General features: G+C 35.9%; 1 protein-coding gene across 6 annotated transcripts in view; it reads right to left on the bottom strand.

Moving 5' to 3' along the window:
* The window catches only part of PPP3CB (protein phosphatase 3 catalytic subunit beta), a 47,761-nt gene that overhangs the window by 20,845 nt on the left and 4,672 nt on the right, over nucleotides 1-22,244 (bottom strand). For all 6 annotated transcript variants that reach the window (XM_084794985.1, XM_084794981.1, XM_084794982.1 and 3 more), the window contains exons 2-9: nucleotides 12,063-12,263; nucleotides 11,290-11,414; nucleotides 8,107-8,218; nucleotides 3,873-4,018; nucleotides 3,473-3,612; nucleotides 3,293-3,370; nucleotides 3,094-3,188; nucleotides 7-132 (exon numbers count right to left, since the gene is read on the bottom strand). In XM_084794985.1, coding sequence (XP_084651111.1) covers nucleotides 7-132; nucleotides 3,094-3,188; nucleotides 3,293-3,370; nucleotides 3,473-3,612; nucleotides 3,873-4,018; nucleotides 8,107-8,218; nucleotides 11,290-11,414; nucleotides 12,063-12,263 — 1,023 coding nt within the window. The remainder of the gene's footprint in view (nucleotides 1-6; nucleotides 133-3,093; nucleotides 3,189-3,292; nucleotides 3,371-3,472; nucleotides 3,613-3,872; nucleotides 4,019-8,106; nucleotides 8,219-11,289; nucleotides 11,415-12,062; nucleotides 12,264-22,244) is intronic.

Genomic DNA, 22,244 nt, shown 5'->3' with positions numbered 1-22,244 from the left:
CCGTACCTTTTTCTCCAACAAATGGTAGAGACCATGTGAAGACATCCATAAAATTGGGCAACCAGTAAGGATGTGGAGAACAATTAAACTGTCGAATATTCATCACATTATTTTCATACTTTAGTACAGCAGCTGCAAAGTAAGGTGAACATCAGTATAGCAAACTATCTTGAGCCTGAAGAGCATCAAATACATAAAACACAGCATCTATTTAAGAGGGAGGGATGCGTAGATCTGGGCTGGGTAGTGGGAGACAGGAATGCAATCTTTAGCACTAACACACATTATTTTTCTTTTGTAAACAGGATCTCAATGGATAGCTCTAGTTGGCCTGGAACTCACTATGTAGCACAGGTAAGCCTCGAACTCACAGAGATCTGCTTGACTCTGCCTCTGACATGCTGAGACTAAAGGCATGTGCCACCATGCCCAGTTTAAAATATGTAAAAATATAAAATGTTTACTCATTATCAATGAAATTTTCAGATTCCTTCCAGAATGCTTGTTTTACTTTATAATCCAATAATAAACATGCACTTTTACTAAATGCAAATTGTGAAATTCAATTTTTAAGGAAAACACAGAATAGTAATGGGCAATTTTCTAGTTTCTTTTTTTTTAAAAGCTCACGAAATTGAGGAATTAGGAAGATCCTTTTAATTGGAGGCAACATAATAAGAACAGCTAAAGTCAATAAAGCAAACAAATAAAACCCCACCAATTTAGAAAATATGAGTGTATAAATGTGTTTCTTAGAATATGAAATCAGACAGAATTATTTAAAAGAAATGTTTTACTTCATTTAGAAAAAAATATAAAAATAACCAGAAGAACAAATAAATAAATAAATAAAAATAACCAGAAGAGAAAAATAGTATAACTAAATAATTCAAGGACACACATTCATCTCAATTTTAAATATCTTTTAAATGTTCTAATACAATAATATGGCCATAAACTCCGTAAGTTAAATGCAACCAAAATGTCTACCCTGTCTATCTTAAAAGTTTAAGATCAGAGAATGTATTCCATATGAAACAAAAAAATGAATATTTTATAAATATAATGTAATTTTTTTCTTTTTTTTTTTTTGGTTTTCCAAGGCAGGCTTTCTTTCTGTAGCCCTGGCTGTTCTGCACTCCCTTTGTAGACCAGGCTGGCCTCGAACTCACTGAGACCCACCCGCCTCTGCCTCTGGTGGGATTAAAGGCGTGCACCATCATGCCTGGCTCATGACTTATTTTTCAACTCAGAAATAAAAGTTTTTGAGATTTCAGTTCATGATTAACTTGCCTACTGCTTTGGATTTCAGACAGAACAGTACATCATGCAGGGGAAGTATGGCCACAGAAACATGCTCAGTTTATGATCATGTGGATTATCCTCCTCCCACCCCCCACCCCCGCCCTTTTTTTTTTTTTTTTTTAATGAAAAGCACTTCAGTGAGGACGCTAAATCCAACATCTGAAATTCTAGTTAGCATAAAGCCAAAGCAACCCTGCTTGGTGTTACCATTTACTATACTAACTCATGGGTGTCCTTTTTCCTCTTATACAATGCACATGTTAAAAACATCTTAAGGTAATCTCAGAAATTATGGGTTGATACCAAACTTTCAAACTTTTTATTTAAAGAAGAAAAGAGAAAAATAAGAAATCTAGAAAATTGCTTATGGGAAGGAATGAAACATCACAAATATGCCCATTCTATATATGAACAATCAAATCATTAACATCATTTATGCACAAATCAGAATTACTGAGACATTTGATTCTGATAGAGCAGACTCAGTGATTTGAATTTCAGTTTTAAAAATTAAAACAACAACAACAACAACAACAACAACAAGCTGGTTTCCTTAGCCTCCTAAATCAAACTGGCAAAGGATAAGCAGTAAGGCTACAATCAACTGAACACTGAACACTCCTCCCTTTTAGATGAAGAGAAAACACAGCTGAAGAGTTAAGGTACTGGCAGAGAGATGTAGCAATCGATTCTGTTCCTGACAGAAATGCTACTTTTCAAAAATGAAGCCATATTTCATTAGGTAACTGTATATTCTTATAGCATATTCTATATCAAAGAATTCTGTATTTACTATGCTGTTTAATCACATGTAAATATTTTTAATCTTTTACTATCATCTACCATCATCAAAAACTCTTCTCTTTCAAACCATGACACACATTTAGCAATGACCTCACTATCTTTCTGAATGTACTTTTTAACGTCTTTAACTTTCTGGGTTGGTTTTTTTTTCCCCCTCTTGGCACATCTAATCTAGTCTGACCCTGAAGCTATGAGAGTCAACTGCATTCTAGACATGTCCAGACAGAATACAAGCTGGCCTCTTCAATTCCTCCTCTCATGATGTGAGCTACGTAAAACCCCATCTCATTTTCCATGTCCCTGGGACATATTTAACTAGATTACGACTCTGAAGCATTCTCAATCAGTTAGTTATGTTCAGAATAAGATGAAATCTAATCTTCATAGTCAGATCAAATTAGGAGCAAATGAGGAGAAATGGATGCCTAGAATAGGAGGTAAAGAAGGGTAAAAGAAAGAGAAGGATATCTCTCTTAAGGTCGACCAAAGGGGATTTAAAAAAAAAAAAAAAGCTTGTCTTGGGGAAATAATTTAAGACCACTGAGATAAAAGGAAAAAATACATAGATATATAAAGAAAAAAGCCTATACTGGTGAACATAAAACAAACAACATTATAAAGTAAACAAACAGACACTGCAAATAAACAAAATAATGACAGCAGCAATGCTACACAGACACAAAAACATTCTCTCAGTTATAAGGAAAGATATAAGAGAGGGAGCTTAAGAAAAATCATATATAGTAAGCTGTGCTTAACTCAGAGCACTTCTAGAAATGGCTTTATGAACAGCAACTTGTAAAGTAGGCTGCACACAACTTGATTCACATTTTGGAATTTATTTCTTTTTCTCTCCCCTCCTTTATATCTTAAGATTTTTAAAAATGAGATTTGGACAGTTTCAAACAATGCAGCCTATTATTTTTTAAAGTAATTAAAAGGCTAAGTTGACTATACATTTTTTTTAAATCAACAACATCTTACCTTTATTATTGTAGACATCTAAGTAATTAGGTGCCGAAAAAATTGTTATTAATGAAGGAAACCCTGTAGTTTGACTTTTTCTGTACATTCTATAGCTGCAAAACAAATAGCTTAATATGCATCGTAAAGCATCAATCATGATTACTAAGTTTGATTTGTATTCAAGTGTAAATTTGGGTCAGGGAAACAGAATTCTTACCCTGCATCCTGAGCTTCATGAGCTCTAATAATCGATAACAAATTATTGTTTTGCAAAAATTCACACACTGCTGGATAGCTGTAGGGGAAAAAGAGTAAATTAAGTAAAAGAATTCTTTTCACATGAAGCATAAACTGTTACATAACTAAAATGTGATTAAACTTGGGTCTTTTTCCTTACTTATAAAAATAAGAACATCCTCGAACTGTATTATGACTAAAATGTTCTTGTGATTTTTCATTTCCAAAGTCTTCAGAAGGATCAGACCACAGCAAGTCACACATTGGTCCAAATGCAGGTGGCTCTTTAAATCTATCTAACTGTGAAATAAAAGACACAGAATTAATTCATCAACTGAAGACAGAATGCACATAAGAAAGTGATACTAACTTTGAAGACAGTCAGTACTAAATTGTTCTAAATGATCAGGATGTATTTCCTTGAAATCAGTCTGTTAACTAGTATATTCATTTTTATCATTATCTAATCTTAGCAGTAAAAATAAGTTTGATGCTTTTAAAAACTCTCTAATCAAAAATAATGTAAACAGGAATCAAGTTCAGAAGCTGGTTCTACTCACTCTCCTAATATCATCCAGAGTGTGTATTTCTGGTGACAGTCCACCATGAACACACAGAAACTGTTGGTTTAGAAGTGCAGCAAGGGGTAAGCTGTCAAAAGCTTCCATACAAGCTTCATAGACTCTTTCTGAATATTTAATTTTACCTAGAAAAAGAAAAATATTAGCATTTGAAAATTCTTATTTTAAATTTGCGTTTACATTTATTTAAGTATATGTGTGTGTGTGCACACGCACGTGCACAAAAGCATATAGCATATATGTAAAGATCAAAGTACAACTTGCAAGATTCAAGTTTCTCATTCACACAACATGGAATCAAACTCAGATTATCAGGCTTGGTGGCAAATGCCTTTATATGCTAAGACATCTCATAGGCCCAGCTATTCTTAAAATTTACACCGATACTGAATTTTTATTTCTTATTCTCTTCATAATATTGTATCACTGGTTTCTTAAGTGATTTTTGAATATCCAGTTTCAATTATTAAAGGGAAATGTTCTAAGCTGACTACTAAAGCCAAAACAAGGAAACTGTAACACAGAAAACACCTAAATGGCCGTAAATTAAGACTGGGTGAAAAAACAACAACAACAAAACCAGCAAATTTTGAATTTATGGCACGAGGAAACTTTGATTTCATGAATACAGTGATAGGCATTATTATGCAATTGTTAAAATTCACAGAAATACAACATTAAAAAGGATGAAGTTAAAAAAAAAGATCAAGTTTACTATACATAGAATTTTTTAAAAGCCTCTCCATCCTAAGATTCAACAGAAACAGGCAAAGTTATCAGTCTCAAAAAAGTGAATATCTGTTCTCTCTCTAACTTTATTTTGGATATGTAGTAGACAGTTATAAAATATTATCAAAAATAAGTAATTGAGCCGGGCGGTGGTGGTGCATACCTTTAATCCCAGCACTCAGGAGGCAGAGGCAGGTGGATTGCTGTGAGTTCGAGGCCGGTCTAGTATACAAAGCAAGTCCAGGACAGGCAAGGCTTCACAGAAAAATTATGTTTCAAAAAACAAAACAAAGAAAACAAAACAAAGAAAACAAAAACAAAAAAAAGTAAATGAAATTTCCAAAAACAGTTCAACTTTGAATTTCCATAGTCCTAATAAAGAAAAATTAAAACTATATTTTGGGATTAAAGTTTTAACATTAACATAATTCTAATACTAAATCATCTTAAAATTATTATATCTATTATATAGACCACCACATCATCACAACAAAATTCAAAGTTCATCCACTTAAAAAAACTAGAGTAATAACAGGTTCCTCTTATCTAAAATGAAGGCTTAAAATGAGCAACGAAGCAAGAGGCCAATACAGAAAAACCTGAAAGATCAAACTCTATCAAATCAAACTATCATTTACTTTTTTAAAAATGTATATTCCTGAATGTGCCTCAATGCCTTTAAATCCCTAATTGTTTTAACTGGCATCTTTGGAAACTTTATAGTCATCTAAGGGGGAAAAATAAAAACTCAAGTTCTTTTTCTTTCTATTTTTTCTTACTTATTTCTGACTTCAAGATGGAGAGGTCTCTCTTACCCACAGGGCATCTTGGCTGAGAGCTAACACTTAGGAGGTCCTATGGTCTCTTTCTTCCTAAATGTGGGAAAGTCTTCACATGCACGGAGATAGGGAGGATGATTAAACCATAAGCTTTGCTTAGCAATTAAACATAAGAAAAATCCTGGGGCTGGAGAGATGGCTCAAAAATTAAGAGCACTTCTTGCTCTTTCAAAGGACTGGAGTTCGAGTCTCAGCACCCTCATCAGGGGGCTCACACCTGCCTGTAACTATTCCTGGAGTTTCTGATGCCTCTGGTCTTCACAGGCACTAACACTCACCAACTCCCCCGCCACACATACACCCATATACATAACTATATATAAAATAATTCTAAAAAAAAAAGAAAGAAAAAAGATTCCTATACATCTAGCAACCAGGGTATCCTGATAGACAGCTGACAGATCAATTGTTTAGTAATGTGGCTTAATAAAAATTTTAATTTGATCCATTAGATCAAACATGTATTTTCCATATTCCATCTTATGTTTGATTGCCTCATTCTTGAAGTCAGATAACTCTATCATTAATAGTCTTTTTTCATCTTTATGTACCCTACTCATTCTTTCTCCTTTTTTATTTTTTTTGAAGATTTATTTATTATGTATACAGTATGAATCAGATCACATTATAGGTGGTTGTGAGCTACTATGTGGTTGCTGGGAATTGAACTCAGGACCTTTGGAAGAGTAGAGTAGTCAGTGCTCTTAACCGCTGAGCCATCTCTCCAGCCCCATCTTTCTCCTTTTTTATAGACAGTGTCTCAATATGCAGCCCTGGAACTTGCTATATAGATGAGGCTGGCCTCAAATACAGAGAAATCCACCTACCTCTACTTCCTGTATTTTTGGTTGTGAGTCTAGCTAGCCTTTAATGGTTGAGCCATCTGTCCAGTGCCTACCTCTGCCTCCTAAGGGCTAAGATTAAAGACCTGTGCCATCATACCCAGTTAGTTCTAAAAGTACACTGTGGAGTAAGCCAACATTTGATCAAAATATTCAGAAAAAAAAAGCCTTCATAATAAACAGATTTATTTGTTTCCTTGTCAGTATTTCCTCAAAAATACAGTAACTTTAGTCATTTCACTAATTGTTCAACAATAATATTTAGTCATAACATTTGTTATATTAGGTATTAAAACACTCTAGAACTAATTTAAGGTATTTGAGAGGATATACACAAGTTATAAGCTAATACTACAAGTTTTTTATGATAATGCATTTACATTTTTTTTCTTTTTTTGAGACAGAGTTTCTCTGGTTACCCTTGGCTGTCCTGGACTCTGGACCAGGCTGGTCTTGAACTCAGAGATCCACCTGCTTCAGCCTCCCTACTGCTAGGACTAAAAGCGTGCACCACCACACTCGGCTTCATCTACATATTTTTGTAATTGCAAGGGCTCCCTTTAACCCCATGGAATTAAATTCCTATTTTGAGAACTTAACTGAAAGACTTAATATGGTTACACATATTAATGAAACAAGCCCAACTTTAGAAGTGTAGGGGGAAAAAAAGCCAGCACTCCTCTATATCATAGGGTTGCTTATAGATATTATTGTTTTAATTGAAAGAAAAAAACAGGTAAATGTTGTAAGTTAAGACTTTCAACTCAAGTCTGGAGTGATGGCTCAGGGGTTAAGTGAACTTGTTCTTCCATAGGACCTGGGTTCAGTTTCAGAACCCACATCAAGTGACTCACAACCATCTCTAACTCCAGCTCCAGAGGGATTTGATGCCTCCTCCTGTACCTACCCACATGTACACATACAGTTCCATACAGAAACACATAAATAATTTAAAGAAATAAAAATAAACTTAAAAGAAAAATAATTTGCTGGGCGTGGTGGTGCATACCTGTAATCCTAGCACTCTGGAGGCAGAGGCAGGTGGATCTCTGTGAGTTCAAGGCCAGCCAGGTCTACAAAGACAGTTCCAGGACAGCCAGGGCTATTACACAGAGAAACTCTGTCTCGAAAAAACCAAAAAAATAAAAATAATTAAAAATAATGAGTTCATTAACAGTATGCTGGACATGGTCTATAATGATGACAAGATAAAGTTTATATTTTTCAGGATGCCTCAAAATTGAGACATAAAAATTTACAATAGAGGACTAGAGAAATGGCTCAGAGATTAAAAGCACTGGCTGTTCTTGCAGAGGACCAAAGTTCAGTTCTAAGCACCCACATGGCAGTTCAAAATCATCTGTAATTCAGGTTCCATGAGATCTTCTGACCTCCAGGCACACATGTGGTGCATATACATACATGTAGGTAAAACACTCAGAAAGTAAAAAGAAATAAATCTTTTTTAAAAAATCCGTCATAGAACAATAATACCGCTACCACCCATTTTTATCTTTGTTTTCCCTACTAGAAAAAATAATGCTGACATTAAAACTATACATGCTTTATAAATACATTAAACTATCACACCACTTCTTTAAAAACCATACTGCTCTTAGGTACAGCTATAACACTAAATAGAAAACACACTTGAAAGTCCTGAACAACTTTTTCCTTAAAAATGTACATGTGGGTCACAGAATCTATTTTTACATGTTACACTGTGAAGTCTTCATATTTCTTACTATCCATGTCATAAAAGAACACCAAGGAACTAGAAATATTTCTTCTGTATGTACTCACATTCCTGCTTAAAGGTAAAATATTCAGTAAGGTGTCTGCATTCATGGTTGCCTCTCAGAAGGAATAATGTGCTTGGGTATAGAATCTTCAAGACCCATAAATACAAGACACACTGCAAAAAAAAAGAAAAATGTTTCCAGTGAATTTTCCTTATATTTTATTTAACTAAGTTGATCTTTGTTTCTTTTAACTGTATTTCCCTTACAAATTCTGTTACTCTTTATTATTGCTCTTTATTCCTTAATAAGCTTCATGAAATCAGACTTTGTTGTATTACTGCTTCTGACTCTCCTGGGAAAGTAGCTAGCAAATAAAAGAACAACAAATATTTGTTGAATTAATAAATTTACTTTAGATATATAACTACTTAAACACTTTAGATTGTTTAATATAGCTTAGCAAAATGGCTCCTTTTCTTATATTGTAAAGAGTAAAGATAATAATGCAAAAAAATTGTATCTACCATCTATAGAATATTTACAATGTACTGAGCACTACAGTGCCTGACAATTTTTCTTAAAAAATTTTTTCTTTTATTCCTCAAACACTATGTAGTTTTTAACAGCATCCCCACTTTATTTTAGCCAAAAGGCCAAAAAGTAATTATCATATTGCCTCTATTGTATGTATTAAGAAACTAAAGCAGTAATCTAAGTAACTGTCCAAAATCACAAAGCTCCTACAGAATAAAGGCAGGTTTTTATCCTTTCATCTTAAGCATTATACCACACTGTCAAAGACAAGGGCCAAGATTTATGTTTGCTTTGTTGTCTGCAAATGATTCCTTACACAACGCAGGTATTCACTAATGGAGCTATTCTCAAGCTGGGGGTCACGCCTCCTTTGGGAATCAAACACCCCTTTCACAGGGGTCGCCTAAGACCATCAGAAAACAGATATTTACATTGATTCATAATAGTAGCAAAAATTACAGTTATGAAGTACCAACGAAAATAATTTTATGGTTGGAGATCACCACAACATGAAGAACAGTATGAAAGAATTGCAGCATTAGAAAGGTTGAGAATCATTGATCTAATCCAAATTCAAAGAAAATGCAATTTTTATAATATAAAAACAATAAACATTTTGCATAAAGGCATTGCTCTAAAATTAACATTAAAAGACTAACCTTTTATGTGTTAATTAAGAAAAAATGCCTATTTTGTGTAGAAATAAATTGTTTATAAATTATAATACAAAAAGAAAATGTATTTTAGCCTAGTACCTTGATGTGCATAACTATTCAGGCCTTAATTCTATTTTATTTATTTATTTATTTATTTAAGTTTATTTATTATTATGTATACAGTGCTCTGCCTGCATATACACCCACAGGCCAGAAGAGGGCATCAGATTACATTATAGATGATTGTGAGCCACCATGTGGTTGCTGGGAATTAAACTAAAACCTCTGGAGGAGCAGACAGTGAGTGCTCATAACCGCTGAGCCATCTCTCCAGCCCTTAATTTTACTTTTTTTAAAAGGGTAATAAAGCCAAAGAATATCTACTAAACCTAACTGTATTTGTTTTTGATATTTTATCTTCTTTTTGTAACAATGTATTATTAACTAAGCTACAAAACAGTCTTAAATGAGTACATACACACCAACATGCTCAATAACAACTACGTTTTACTTTGCTGATTTTGTCAATTACACTAATTCTGTGTAAGGCAGAAACATTTTCTAATTCTTCTTAAAGCAGGAAAGACTAAAGGGCTTGATAATGAGACTATGAATGGGAAGAACAACCTAGGACTATAAAATTCCTAAGGGAAGGAATGGATAGTCCCAAAGTCCTTATTGAGAAGTTACAATATACGGAAAATTCCTTAGACGTGGATACACATAACACTACATAGAATTAAAGTTTACCAGGTAAAAAGGCCTCAATACCTATTAGGACAGGTGATTAAAAGCAGAAGCTTAGAGTCAAACTGCTTGACTATGCCACTTACTAACCACTTTAACTTCAAGCCTTAGGTTCCTCATCTACTGAATGGATGGATAAATAACAACTTACCTCATAACAATGTTGTGAGGACTAAATTAACCAGTATCTGTTAATGCTTAAACCTGGTTGAGATACATTAAACGTGCAACATACATTATATACTGACAGAGCTTTGACTAAGCAAGTCTACCTACAAATCTGTCCTACAGAAATATATACAAACATGTCCCAATAAGATATCACTTGTAATTTAAAAAACAAAACATAACCAAAATTTGGGAACTTTAAATGTTCAACAAGAAGTTATGGCTTGTTTATTCAATGAGAAACAGTTTGGCTATTAAAATGATTCTGTAGGTTTTTATTTACCAATATGTAAAGACATCAATAGTGTACAGATATGTGAAGACAAGATAGAGAAAAACATTTTAATATGGTCCCATTTTTCATTTAAAGAAAGAAGAGATACACATGTTAGAAAATACAGATTGTACTGTATTTTCCATACTTCATACAATTAAAAAGAAAAAGGAGCAAAAAGAATCACTGAATTAAGTGACAAACAATAGGTCATTTTAATGCCTCTTAAGTTTAAAAATTCACGTTTCATATAATCTTAGATTTTTTTTAAAAAAGACTTATTTACTTATTATTTACACAGTATTCTGCCCACATGTGTGCCTGCACTCTAGAAGAGGGCACAAGATCTCATTACAGATGGCTATGAGCCACCATGTAGTTACTGGGAATTGAACTCAGGACCTCTGGAAAAAACAGTGCTCTTAACCTCTGAGCCATCTCTCCAGTCCATATTCTTGGATCTTGATAGCACCATGATAAGATAAATCTAGGGTTTAAATAATCATAGAATCACAAAATTCTTCATTTAAAGAGAATATAATCTTTCTCATGGTTTAATGCCCTTAGTGGCAAGGGAGGTAAAGAAAGAAATGACCATTGTTAGCTCATAAGTCATGAGATAACACAACAATAAAGATCTCAGTCTGATCATCATTTCCACTGGGGGAATGACAATGTAAGAAATGATACAAAGAAAACTAAATGGTCTGAAAAAGGAATAAATAATTTTTCCTACAAATTTCAGAATATATAGAGGTATTAAAAAGAACCCAATACAAATATTTTAGGAACTTACTGTACTAGGAATTAATAGAAATAATCTATATTAACAACAGCAATTCAAAAGACAGTATATGATTATTACCTCTATACTAAAATAACCTCTGTCCACATAATCACCAAGAAAAAGGTATCGTGTATTAGCAGGTGATCCTCCTACTTCAAAAAGTTTCATCAGATCAAAAAATTGGCCATGGATGTCACCACACACTGAAACAAGAAGATTATTAGATATGAAAAAAAACCTCAAAGTTAACAAATATTCCTTAAACTCTAACTGCTGTAACATGGAGAGAATATAAATGCTATCAAGAGCTACCTGAAGGTGGCCTACGAAGACTATCATGGGGATGATAGCTAACCAAGTGCTCATATGTTCAAGATCTAAAACAAAATGTAACAGAAGTAACAGGATTTATGTCAGTAATGAATTTTTCATCTAAATTTATAAGTATCCTCATTTAGAAGCTAAGGAAGAACTTCATAGGATGACAAGATTATAATGCTGGCAATAAACCCCCATTTTCACCTCAGTACTTTTTAATGACCTTCAAATGATCACCTTGGGTATCTAATATGGTACTAAGGTATTTGCCACTAAAGTTAAGTACAAAGTTAAGTGTTGAATCAAACTGAAGTATGGCCAATACAACTGATGAAACCTTCTTAAAAGCATATTAGAGTACAGCTGCATGTGTACTTATTAAAGACAAAAATGTAATACACACAAAAAATTATAAAATTAAGGCAACGTCCATACAATATAAATCAGTATATTATGTGATTGATTAGGAAACAGCTTTCTCACCAATCAACTAAATACTGGTTTAATAACATATAAAACACAAGTAAATTTACCTGTAATTGGAGCTTCTACTTCTATCATGGTTTTCTCCCGCCGAAGAATGGCAGCGCCCTCATTGATAATTCTCAGTGCAATTTCTTCATCTACTCGACCTTCTTTGACCAGGTGGTTCTTCAGAACATCCACCCTGGGTATCCCATCCATATCAAATACTTCTTCAGATGTCAACCGGTGAGTTGGGGGAAAAGGGACTGCTGCATTTTTTTTTAAATGAACACAAAACAAGTAACAATAAATTAACACAGAAACTAATAATTTAAAACTGAATATAGGGGCTGGAGAGATGGCTCAGAGGTTAAAGGCACTGACTACTCTTTCAGAGGTCCTGAGTTCAATTCCCAGCAACCACATGTGACTCACAACTATCTATAATGAGGTCTGGTGCCCTCTTCTGACATCCAGGTGTACATGCAGGCAAAACATTGTATACATAATAAATAAATTAATTAAAATAAAAATTTGTTTAAAACTGAATATAAGCGGGCGTGGTGGCGCACGCCTTTAATCCCAGCACTTGGGAAGCAAAGGCAGGCGGATCGCTGTGAGTTCGAGGCCAGCCTGGTCTACAAAGCGAGTCCAGGACAGCCAAGGCTACACAGAGAAACCCTGTCTCAAAAAACCAAAACAAAACAACAACAAAAACAAAAACAAAACAAAAAAACTGAATATAAATTTCAAAACCAGAGCCAGGTGGTGGTGGCACACACCTTTGATCCCAACACTTGGGAGGCAGAGGCAGGTGGATCTTTGTGAGTTCGAGGCCAGCCTGGTCTACAAAGCAAGTCTAAGACAGCCAAGGGTACCCAGAGAAATTCTGTCTCGAAAAACCAAAATAAGTAAATAAACAAATAAATTTCAAAAACATTTGAAAAACACCAGACTTTTTCTTCTTTTCCATTTAATGGATACAAGTATTCATTTAAAACAAATGTTTTCTAAGAGTAATTTCAAGATGAAACTCAGGCCCTCCTACATGTTAGTTAAACACTTGTGTACACACGTACGTGAACACACACACACACACACACACACACACACACACACACACACTTCACTAAAGTAGCCCTGGCTCTCTTGGAATTCACTATATAGACCAGGCTGATCATGAACTCAACAGAAATCCACCTGCATCTGCCTCCTGGGTGCTGAAATTACAGGCATTCCTCCAAACCTAGCTTCTACAGTTCTATTAAGCTACATAGGTGGGCTGGAGAGATGGCTCAGAGATTAAGAGCACTAACTGCTCTTCTGGAGGTCCTGAGTTCAATTCCCAGCAAACACATGGTGGTTCACAATCATCTATAATGTGATCTGATGCCCTCTTCTGGCATTTGGGTATACATGCAAATACTGTGCATATATATTAAATAAACCAATCTTAGGGGGAAAAAACTACATAGGTCTAGAACCTAGCAAATCTGAGGTCAGCCTTGGCTACTGAGAGGCTGTCTCAACAATAAACAAATAGGCAAATAAACAAACAAGTAAATAAATATAAATGAAGTAAACTAGCAAGCAAAACAATATAAGACCTGGACTATAGCTCAATGGTAGAGTGCTAGCCTCACAAGTGCAAGGCCACCCCTGGTACTGGGGTGGGGGGATAACAAGCTACATATAATAATATGTTCTTTGTCGAAAATGGTAAGAGACTTGAATTATTTGAAAGAATTCAAGATTAACTGAAGCTTTTTTTTTTTACTATAAAAAATTTTTAGTCAGAACTTTCTAATTATAATGCATATTCAAACTGCAAAATATAATTTATGCCAGTTGGGGATGGCACAGAGTCAGACGGATCTCTGTGAGTTAAAGGCCATCCTGGTCTACAGAGCTAGCTCTAAGACAACCAGATCTACACAAAGAAAACTTGTCTTGGAAAAAACAAATAATATGTGTGTGTGTATGCATGCATATATACATATATATTACTACATAAGCCTGAATCATAATAAAATGCAAATAAGATCATCTTTCATGTTATTTCTAAAGCAATTATTACAGTATGTGTATAAGTGTTTACATCACTGTTTCTAAACTTGTTCACAGGGGTTGCCTAAGACGATAGGAAATCACAAGTTATTTACATTATGGTTTATAACAGCAAAATTATCAAGTAGCAACAAAAATAATTTTATGGTTGGGAGTCACAACATGAGGAACTGTATTAAAAGGTCATAGCAAAAGGAAGGTTGAGAATCACTCATCTACATGATCTGTGTGAGTGTATGTGCCACAATATGTGTATGGATGTTAGAGAACAATTTTGTTGGGTTGATTTTTTACTGGCCTGGAACTCACTATGTAGTCAAAGGGGACACTGAATTTCTGATCCTCTAGCCTCCACCTCCCACAGGTTGCCATCACAGGTGTGCAGCACCATGCCTGGTTTATACAATGCTGGGGACTGAAAGCACCATGGCTTTGTGCATGTAAGGAAAGCACTCTACCTACTGAGCTACAGTCTCAACCTCTTCTTTTCTTGAACCTTACTAAAATGTCAGTGGTGGTTTACGCGTCCTGTCTTTGAGCCTCCTCTCATACTACTCTGAGTTAGTAAATCTTACTCAACACCATAGCTCCCAGTATATAGCCCGTGCTGGCCAGGAACGTGAAATCTTAGTGCTTTAGCCTCCTGAGTGCTGCAAAGATCACAAATGCACAATAGCATATACATTTTGAGAACTTCTAAATAGGCAACTTCAGTTCAGGTCCCATCCCTATACTCCAGCTCCACATTAAGCTATCAAATATCTTCAACTTTATAGCCTATAGATTTTGTAAACTTAACTTGCCAAAAAGTGAATGTGGTATCTTTCCATCCAAGCCATTACCAAATGGTTGTCTAATTAGTCTGCAAATTATCCTAGATATGACTATCTCCCTCACCCTACATGGTCCTAAATAATTTTGTTTTTGTCTCTTTGGTCACCAGACAGTGAATAAAGATGTCTTTCCCTCCTCATGTCCAACTACTACAATCTTTTCCATTTTGCCCATTACATTTTTTGTACGTATGTGTATGTTCAGGGCAGAGAACAAATTTTTTTTTGAGTGACACACACTTTTTTTTTTTTAAGATGGTTGGTTCTCTCTGTGGCTTGGGACCCACAAAGTAGGCTAGGTTATGCTGACTGGCAGGGGAAACTTGGAGACCTGCCTGTCTCAACTTCTCCAGTACTAAGATTAAAAGCACATATTGCCACAACTAGCACTTTTTACTTGGGTTCTGGAGAAAGAATTCAGGCCTTCAAGCAGTCTACTGACTGAGCCACTTGCCCAAACCTACATATTTCTCTTTCTAAAATTTAAACATCAGGGCAGGTGTGGTGACACATAACTATAATCCCAGCACTCAAGAAGGAAGAGGCAGGCGGATCTCTTTGAGTTCCAAGGCAGCCTGGTCTACAAAGTGAGTTCAGGATAGCCAGAGCTCTGTTACATAGTAAAGCCCTGTCTTGAGGGAAACAAACAAACAAACTAACAAACCCTAAAGAAATAAATGAAATCCAGACATCAATATTCAATTTTAGATTGGCTTCACTATATAAAATTCAAACTACTTTTAAATTTTAATTTATGTATATGAGTGTTTTGTCTGCATGTGTGTACCACATGTGTGCCTGGTGCCCTCAGAGGTCAGAAGAAGGCATCTGGTCACCTGCAACTGGCGTTATAAATGGCTGTGGGCTACCATGTGGGTGCTGGGAACTAAACCCAGGTCCTCTGTAAGAACAAGAAGTACTATTAATCACTGTGCTGATATCTATTTCTAAAATTCAAATTCTTTATTTTAACATGATATAAAGGCCCTTCATGACCAAATACCCACCTATATTTTACCCACATCTTTTACTACCACCTTATATTCTGAACATACTCTGTTTCAGACATTAACTTATATATTTAAAACTCTCTATTTTAGACAGGCATGGTAGTATAGAGAGTAGTGTTCAGGAGGCAGGAGCAGGTAGATTTCTATGAGTTTGAGTTCAGCCTGGTCTACACAGCAAATTCCAAACCAGCCAAGTTACATAGTGACAATCTGCTCAACTGATTGATTGATTGATTGATTGGCTTACTTTGCACATCGTGTTGTCTTGGGTATATAATCTCACCTTATGTTGGGGTAATTGAGGTAAGACCTCACACTGTACTCAAACTTACCTGGAATTCACTATGCCCATGCTGAACTTGAACTTCCACAATCTCCTGCCTCAATCCCCCATACCCAGGAATGATAGGATTTCCATGCATGAACCACCACACCCAGTTACCCCTTGTCTTTAAGTCTCGTTTAGTGTTTCATTCTAGGAAACTTTTATGATATTCCCATCATACATTAACAGTAGCTGTTCTTTTTTTGACCAGATAATATAGGCCATGATGTATACTTAAGTTATAACATGTATCAATTGCATTATTAAATGCCTGTCTTTCTTACCAACTTATTAGTGCCTTGAAAGTAAAGGGGCTAGGTATTTCATCTCTGTATCAAGTATCTACAATATACACCGTTTATTCAATTATTAGCATGTAGTTTCTAAAATACTCATAAATCTAAAGACAATATATAATGATTTAGTCACAGTCCCATATGAATTTCAGAAATATCTTGTGTGATCACACAGATTTCATCTCCATTTCATCAATGAGGTAATAGGCTCAGAGAAGTTAAGTAGTTTCTCAAGGTGTAGAACCATGGTTGAAACTAGGTCTAAATGATGATCCAGTGTCGTGTCTTTTTGTTCGTTTGTTTGCTTTGGGTTTTGGAGACAGGGTTTGTCTGTGTAATAGCCCTGGCTTGCTTTATAGACCAGGCTGGCCTCGAACTCTCAGATATCTGCCTACCTCTACCTCCCAAGTGCTGGGATTACAGGCATGCATCACCACACCTGGCTTTCCAGTATCATGCCTTTATATCAACATAATGACAAGTTTCATTTGACCTAAGGGATCATGAAAATGCTCCTTAGCCAGGAATACTAGTGCATACTGTTATGCCAGCACTCCAGAGGTGAAGGCAGGAGGATCAGTAGCCCAGCCTGAGCTCACTGAGATTCTATTTCAAAACCCACACAATAGGTTTTTTATCAAGCTGATATAGATCTACGGAATAGCCACATAAACTTAGGGAAGAGTCAACAAATAAACAGCATTGTACTCAGAATTTCAAAGCATCACACTCATCTGCTTAATTCTGGTCATTATTTAAGTATTCCTTCCTCAAATTTTGTTTCCTTCTTTGCTTCCTGTTTGGTTTTTCGAGAAAGGGTTTCTGTGTGTAGCCTTGGCTGTCCTGGACTCTCTTTGTAGACCAGGCTAGGATTAAAGGCATGCACCAGCACGTCCAGCTCTTCTTTGCTTTTTGTCATGATATCATTATTGCTCATCACTAAGATTTAAATTTTTCCCCCTTTCTGAATTTTAGGCTTTAAAAAGAAGATTGATTTGTTGGTTGATTTATGTATACAGTGTTTTGCCTGCATATATACCCACAGACCAAAAGAGGGCATCTGATCCCATTATAGATGGTTGTGAGCCACCATGTAGTTGCTGCGAACTGAATTTAGGACCTCTAGAAGAGCAGTCAGTGCTCTTAACTGCTGAGCCATCTCTCCAGCCTGAATTTTAGGCTTTAAAAAAAAAATTATTTTTATATACTTTTAATTTTTTTAGTTGTATTACAGACGTGTGAGTCTTCAAACTGCATGTATGTATGTATGTATGTATGTATGTATGTATGTATGTATGTATGTATGTATGCTTGGTGCCCATGGAGGTCAGAAAAGGGTGTCAAGATTCCCTGGAACTGGAGTTATGGTTGTTAACTACAAAGTGAGTGCTAAGAACTTAAGAGTCTTCAGCAAAAGCAACAAGTAACAAGTTGTTCTTGACCACTGAGCCATCTCCCAAGCCATATTTTATTTTATAAAAATAAGTGTAGACCTGAGTATATGTATGTGCACCACATGTGTACAGGTACCCTTGGAGGCCAGAGGATGGCTTCACTGGCATTGCAGTTACAGGTGGCTGTTAAAGCATCAGATGTGAAGAGCAGGGAGCAGGGAACTCAGGTTCTTTGCAAGAGAAAGGCTCTTATCCATTAAGTAACCTCTCTAATATGACCCCAAGGCTTTTTGATTGTTCAAATTCTCTCAGTTTTCTTACATCTGCATTACTGAATTTTCTTTTATCTGTATTGTATCAACAGTAGCTCAATTCTTATAATCTAATTTCTATTAGGAATTTTTAATTCTACTATCCACTCTCAATAAAACAAAGCATAGCTAAATTAACAGGCTCAAATTTTTAGGTAGTTTTGTTTTTATGTTTTCCTTGAGACAGTCTCTCCTATTTAGTTCAGGCTATGGCAGAACTTAAGAGCACTCCTGTGTCTACCTCCCAAGTGCTGGGATTAAAGGTATATACCATATGACTGAAAGTAGTCTCTTACCAAATAAAAAGAAAACCAATTCTCTCCTATCACCATGGGTTCTAGACTCAAACATAGGCCATTAGAAAGTGCTTTTACTTCCACAGGCACTTCATTTATAAGATATTTTTCGGGGGCTGGAGAGATGGCTCAGAGGTTAAGAGCACTAACTGCTCTTCCAGAGGCCCTGAGTTCGATTCCCAGCAACCACATGGTGGCTCACAACCATCTGTAATACGATCTGATCCCCTCTTCTGGCATGTAGGTATACAAGCAAAAAGAGCACTCATACACATTAAATAAATAATTTTTTAAAAAGATTATTTTTTAATAACCTGAATCTTAAGGTCTTTTCCAATGTTACCACTCTCAGTCCTTAACAAGTAATTCCAATCTGTACTCCCAACTATAACTGCTCAATTGAATCACGCCAAAGCAAATTTAGTTTTACTATCCCTTAGTATTCTTAATCCGTTTCAGTATGATTCTCCATGATTTATCCAACATATATCTACCTCCTACTACTATTAAGCATAATCAGACCTGGCTTTCTTTCCCTTAATTGATGCTTTGGTCATCTCTCTCTTGAACTATTCTACTAACATAACTAAACCTAATTAAAGCTGCTGCCTCCTTTAATAATTTGTTTCATACAATCTCATCAGCTTTCAAAATGGTAACAGATCACGCTTCTACTTTAAAATCATCAAAAACAGTTAATAGTGATGGCTACCATTGATTTAGTACAGATGACATGCCTGGCCAGGTACTACGGTACAGAGTTTACATGCACTGCCCTAATTAATATTCCATAAACTCTAAAATAAAACACTAATTTTAGCCTAAATGAGGAAGCTAAGACTCAGAATGTTAAGAACTTGTTTACATGAAGTTACTCAGTGGTAGAGCCAGTTTTCAAAGCCAGGAAGTCTGTATGATTCTATCTACAACTTGCATTCTTAATCATTCAGAGGCTAGCCTGCTCTAACAAGCTAAAATTTTAGCTTTTTAACTGGGATCACCAAGGTCCCTTTCCAACTTCCTCTGCCATCCCTTGCCAAGCACCTTACATATTACTGTCATACACTAGCACCTTACATATTACTGTCAAACACTAGCACCTTACATATTACTGTCATACACTAGCACCTTACATATTACTGTCACACACTAGCACCTTACATATTACTGTCACACACTAGCACCTTACATATTACTGTCACACACTAGCACCTTACATATTACTGTCATACACCTCCCTTTCCCCAACTCTATTTTCTCTATTTCGTCCCTACTCGTCTTTCAAGGAGCACCTCTGAACATCACTCTCAGTAACGCTTTCTTTGTAAATTGAGATTGCTGTCATTCCCTTTATCATTCTAGTAGCACTTTGTGTCTAAACTCATTATATTTATTTATAGTGTTACCCTCACCATACCACCCACATTAAGACTGTATCTTTTAAAAAAAGATTTATTATATATACTGAGTTCTGCCTGCATGTCACCTGCATACCAGAAGAGGGCACCAGATCTCATTATAGATGGTTGTGAGCCACCATGAGGTTGCTGGGAATTGAACACAGGACCTTTGGACGAGCAGACTGTGCCCTTAACCTCTGAGCCATCTCTCCAGCCCTAAGACTATATCTTACTTAGTATCTTTTATTTTAAAACAGGATCTCCTGTATGACAGGATGGCCCCAAACTCACTATGTAGTCAAAGATGCCCTTGAACTTCCAGTTCCCAAACACTGAGATTACAGGGATGTGTCGCTGTGTTTGATTTATGTGGTACTGGAGTTGAAATTCAGGGCTTCCTGCACGCTAGACAACTGCACTACCAACTGAGTTACATACTCCAATTCCTCGTAAAATGCCTGGTACAAAGGAGGTACACAATAAACACTGCACATGTCAAGGACCCTCCTACCTTATTTCAATCCTACCCAACCTTCAAGGCTTCTTTTAAAAAACAAAACAACAACAACAAAACCCTTTATGTATATCCTATAAAAACGGTGTAATGATGCACACTTTTAATCTCAGTACTGGGAAGGCAGAGGCAGGCAGATGATCTAGATTCAATGCCAACCTGGCCATTAAGAGCTATACAGTAAGACCCTCTCTTTTAAAAAAGAGCCTTGCCAGACCAGATATTACTACATCCTTTGGACTGGGACAACTTGCTAGGTTCCGTAGTAACTATAAACCACATTCCTATTGAACAAAATTTATTAACTTTTCGTGAGTACTTCTTTTCCCAAGGATCAAGACTTTACCTTTTACACTGCCACTGTCTTCCTACAAGGTAAGAAGCACACAGCAGGATTGTTTTTTCCCTTCAAGACAGGGTTTCCCTGTGTAAACTTGGCTGTTCTACACTCACTTTGTAGACTCACAGCAATCCACCTGCCTCCGCCTTCTGAGTGCTGGGATTAAAGGCATGCGCCACCAAGCCCAGCATACAGCAGGAATTTAATCATCACTATTTTGTAACTTTTTCTGTTTGTTTGGTTTTTTCCTTTGTTTGTTTGCTTGTTTGTTTTTTGAGACAGTCTCTCTATGTTGCCCAAGCTGTCCTGGAACTTGTTCTGTAAACCAGGGTGTCCTCAAACTCAGATATCAGCCTCTCTCTGCCTCCCAAACACTGAGATTAAAAGCATGAGCCACCACAGCCTGGCTACTATTTTGTAACTTTGATGTCTGAAGACAAACTTTATGTACAAAGACTCAATTAGCTGGATTATTTTACCTCTGAATATAAATTAACATTTTTATGATGAAGTGAAGTCATATGATTAACACAAAACATACCTCATTTTAATACATCACAGTTCTTTTCAATAAATTTTCCTTTGTAACTCATTTACTCATTTGACAGCTCTGGCTTTCAGCTCTCTATTGAGTATCTGTATTTCCTTCTTGGTATTTTCTTTCTAAGATAACTTGCTACCATAGTGCTTTCTCTTAACTTTTAAACACACATTGTAGTCTCTGTCCCTCTGCTTTCTCTAGAACACATGGTACTAAAAATTTATTTTAGTATGGTTAAAATTTTAACAAGGGTAAAAAGAAAAGCAGTTTAAGGAGTTACCCTTATATATAAGCCTAAAACATACTTTGTAAACAAAACTAATATTCAAACTGCTTTTAAAATATGAAAACATGCCAGGCGGCGGTGGCGCACGCCTTTAATCCCAGCACTCGGGAGGCAGAGGCAGGTGGATTGCTGTGAGTTCGAGGCCAGCCTGGTCTACAAAGCGAGTCCAGGACAGCCAAGGCAACACAAAGAAACCCTGTCTCGAAAAACCAAAAAAAAAAAAAGAAAGAAAGAAAACACGCCAGGTGGTGGTGGCGGCACATGCCTTTAATCTCAGTACTTGGGAGGCAGAGGCCGGTGGAACCCTGTCTTGGAAAAAGAAAAAAAAAAATCAGCCTAGAAGAAAGTACACTCAGCATTTAGGTTCAATCGGCAAATAGATAATTTATGATTAATAAAAACTAGAAAATTGGGAGGAAAATGTTGAATGTAAAAGAAAATCTTTGCCAGGCATGATAGTACATGCATGTATGTATTCCTAGCACTTGGTGAAATAAAACTAGGAAGATAAGTTCAAGGCCAGCTAAATAACTGACTTCAAGGCCAGCCTCTGGGTTACATATGACCCCACATCAAAAAATCAAAACGAGGGCTATGGGAAATGCCTCAGCATGCACAGACACTTGCCATCAAGCCT

This window comes from Acomys minous (assembly GCF_964271855.1).
Source record: "Acomys minous genome assembly, chromosome: 9".
In the NCBI taxonomy this organism is placed as follows: Eukaryota; Metazoa; Chordata; class Mammalia; order Rodentia; family Muridae; genus Acomys; species Acomys minous.
Note: the sequence above shows the minus strand (reverse complement) of the source record. Positions and strands in the feature narration are given on the sequence as shown.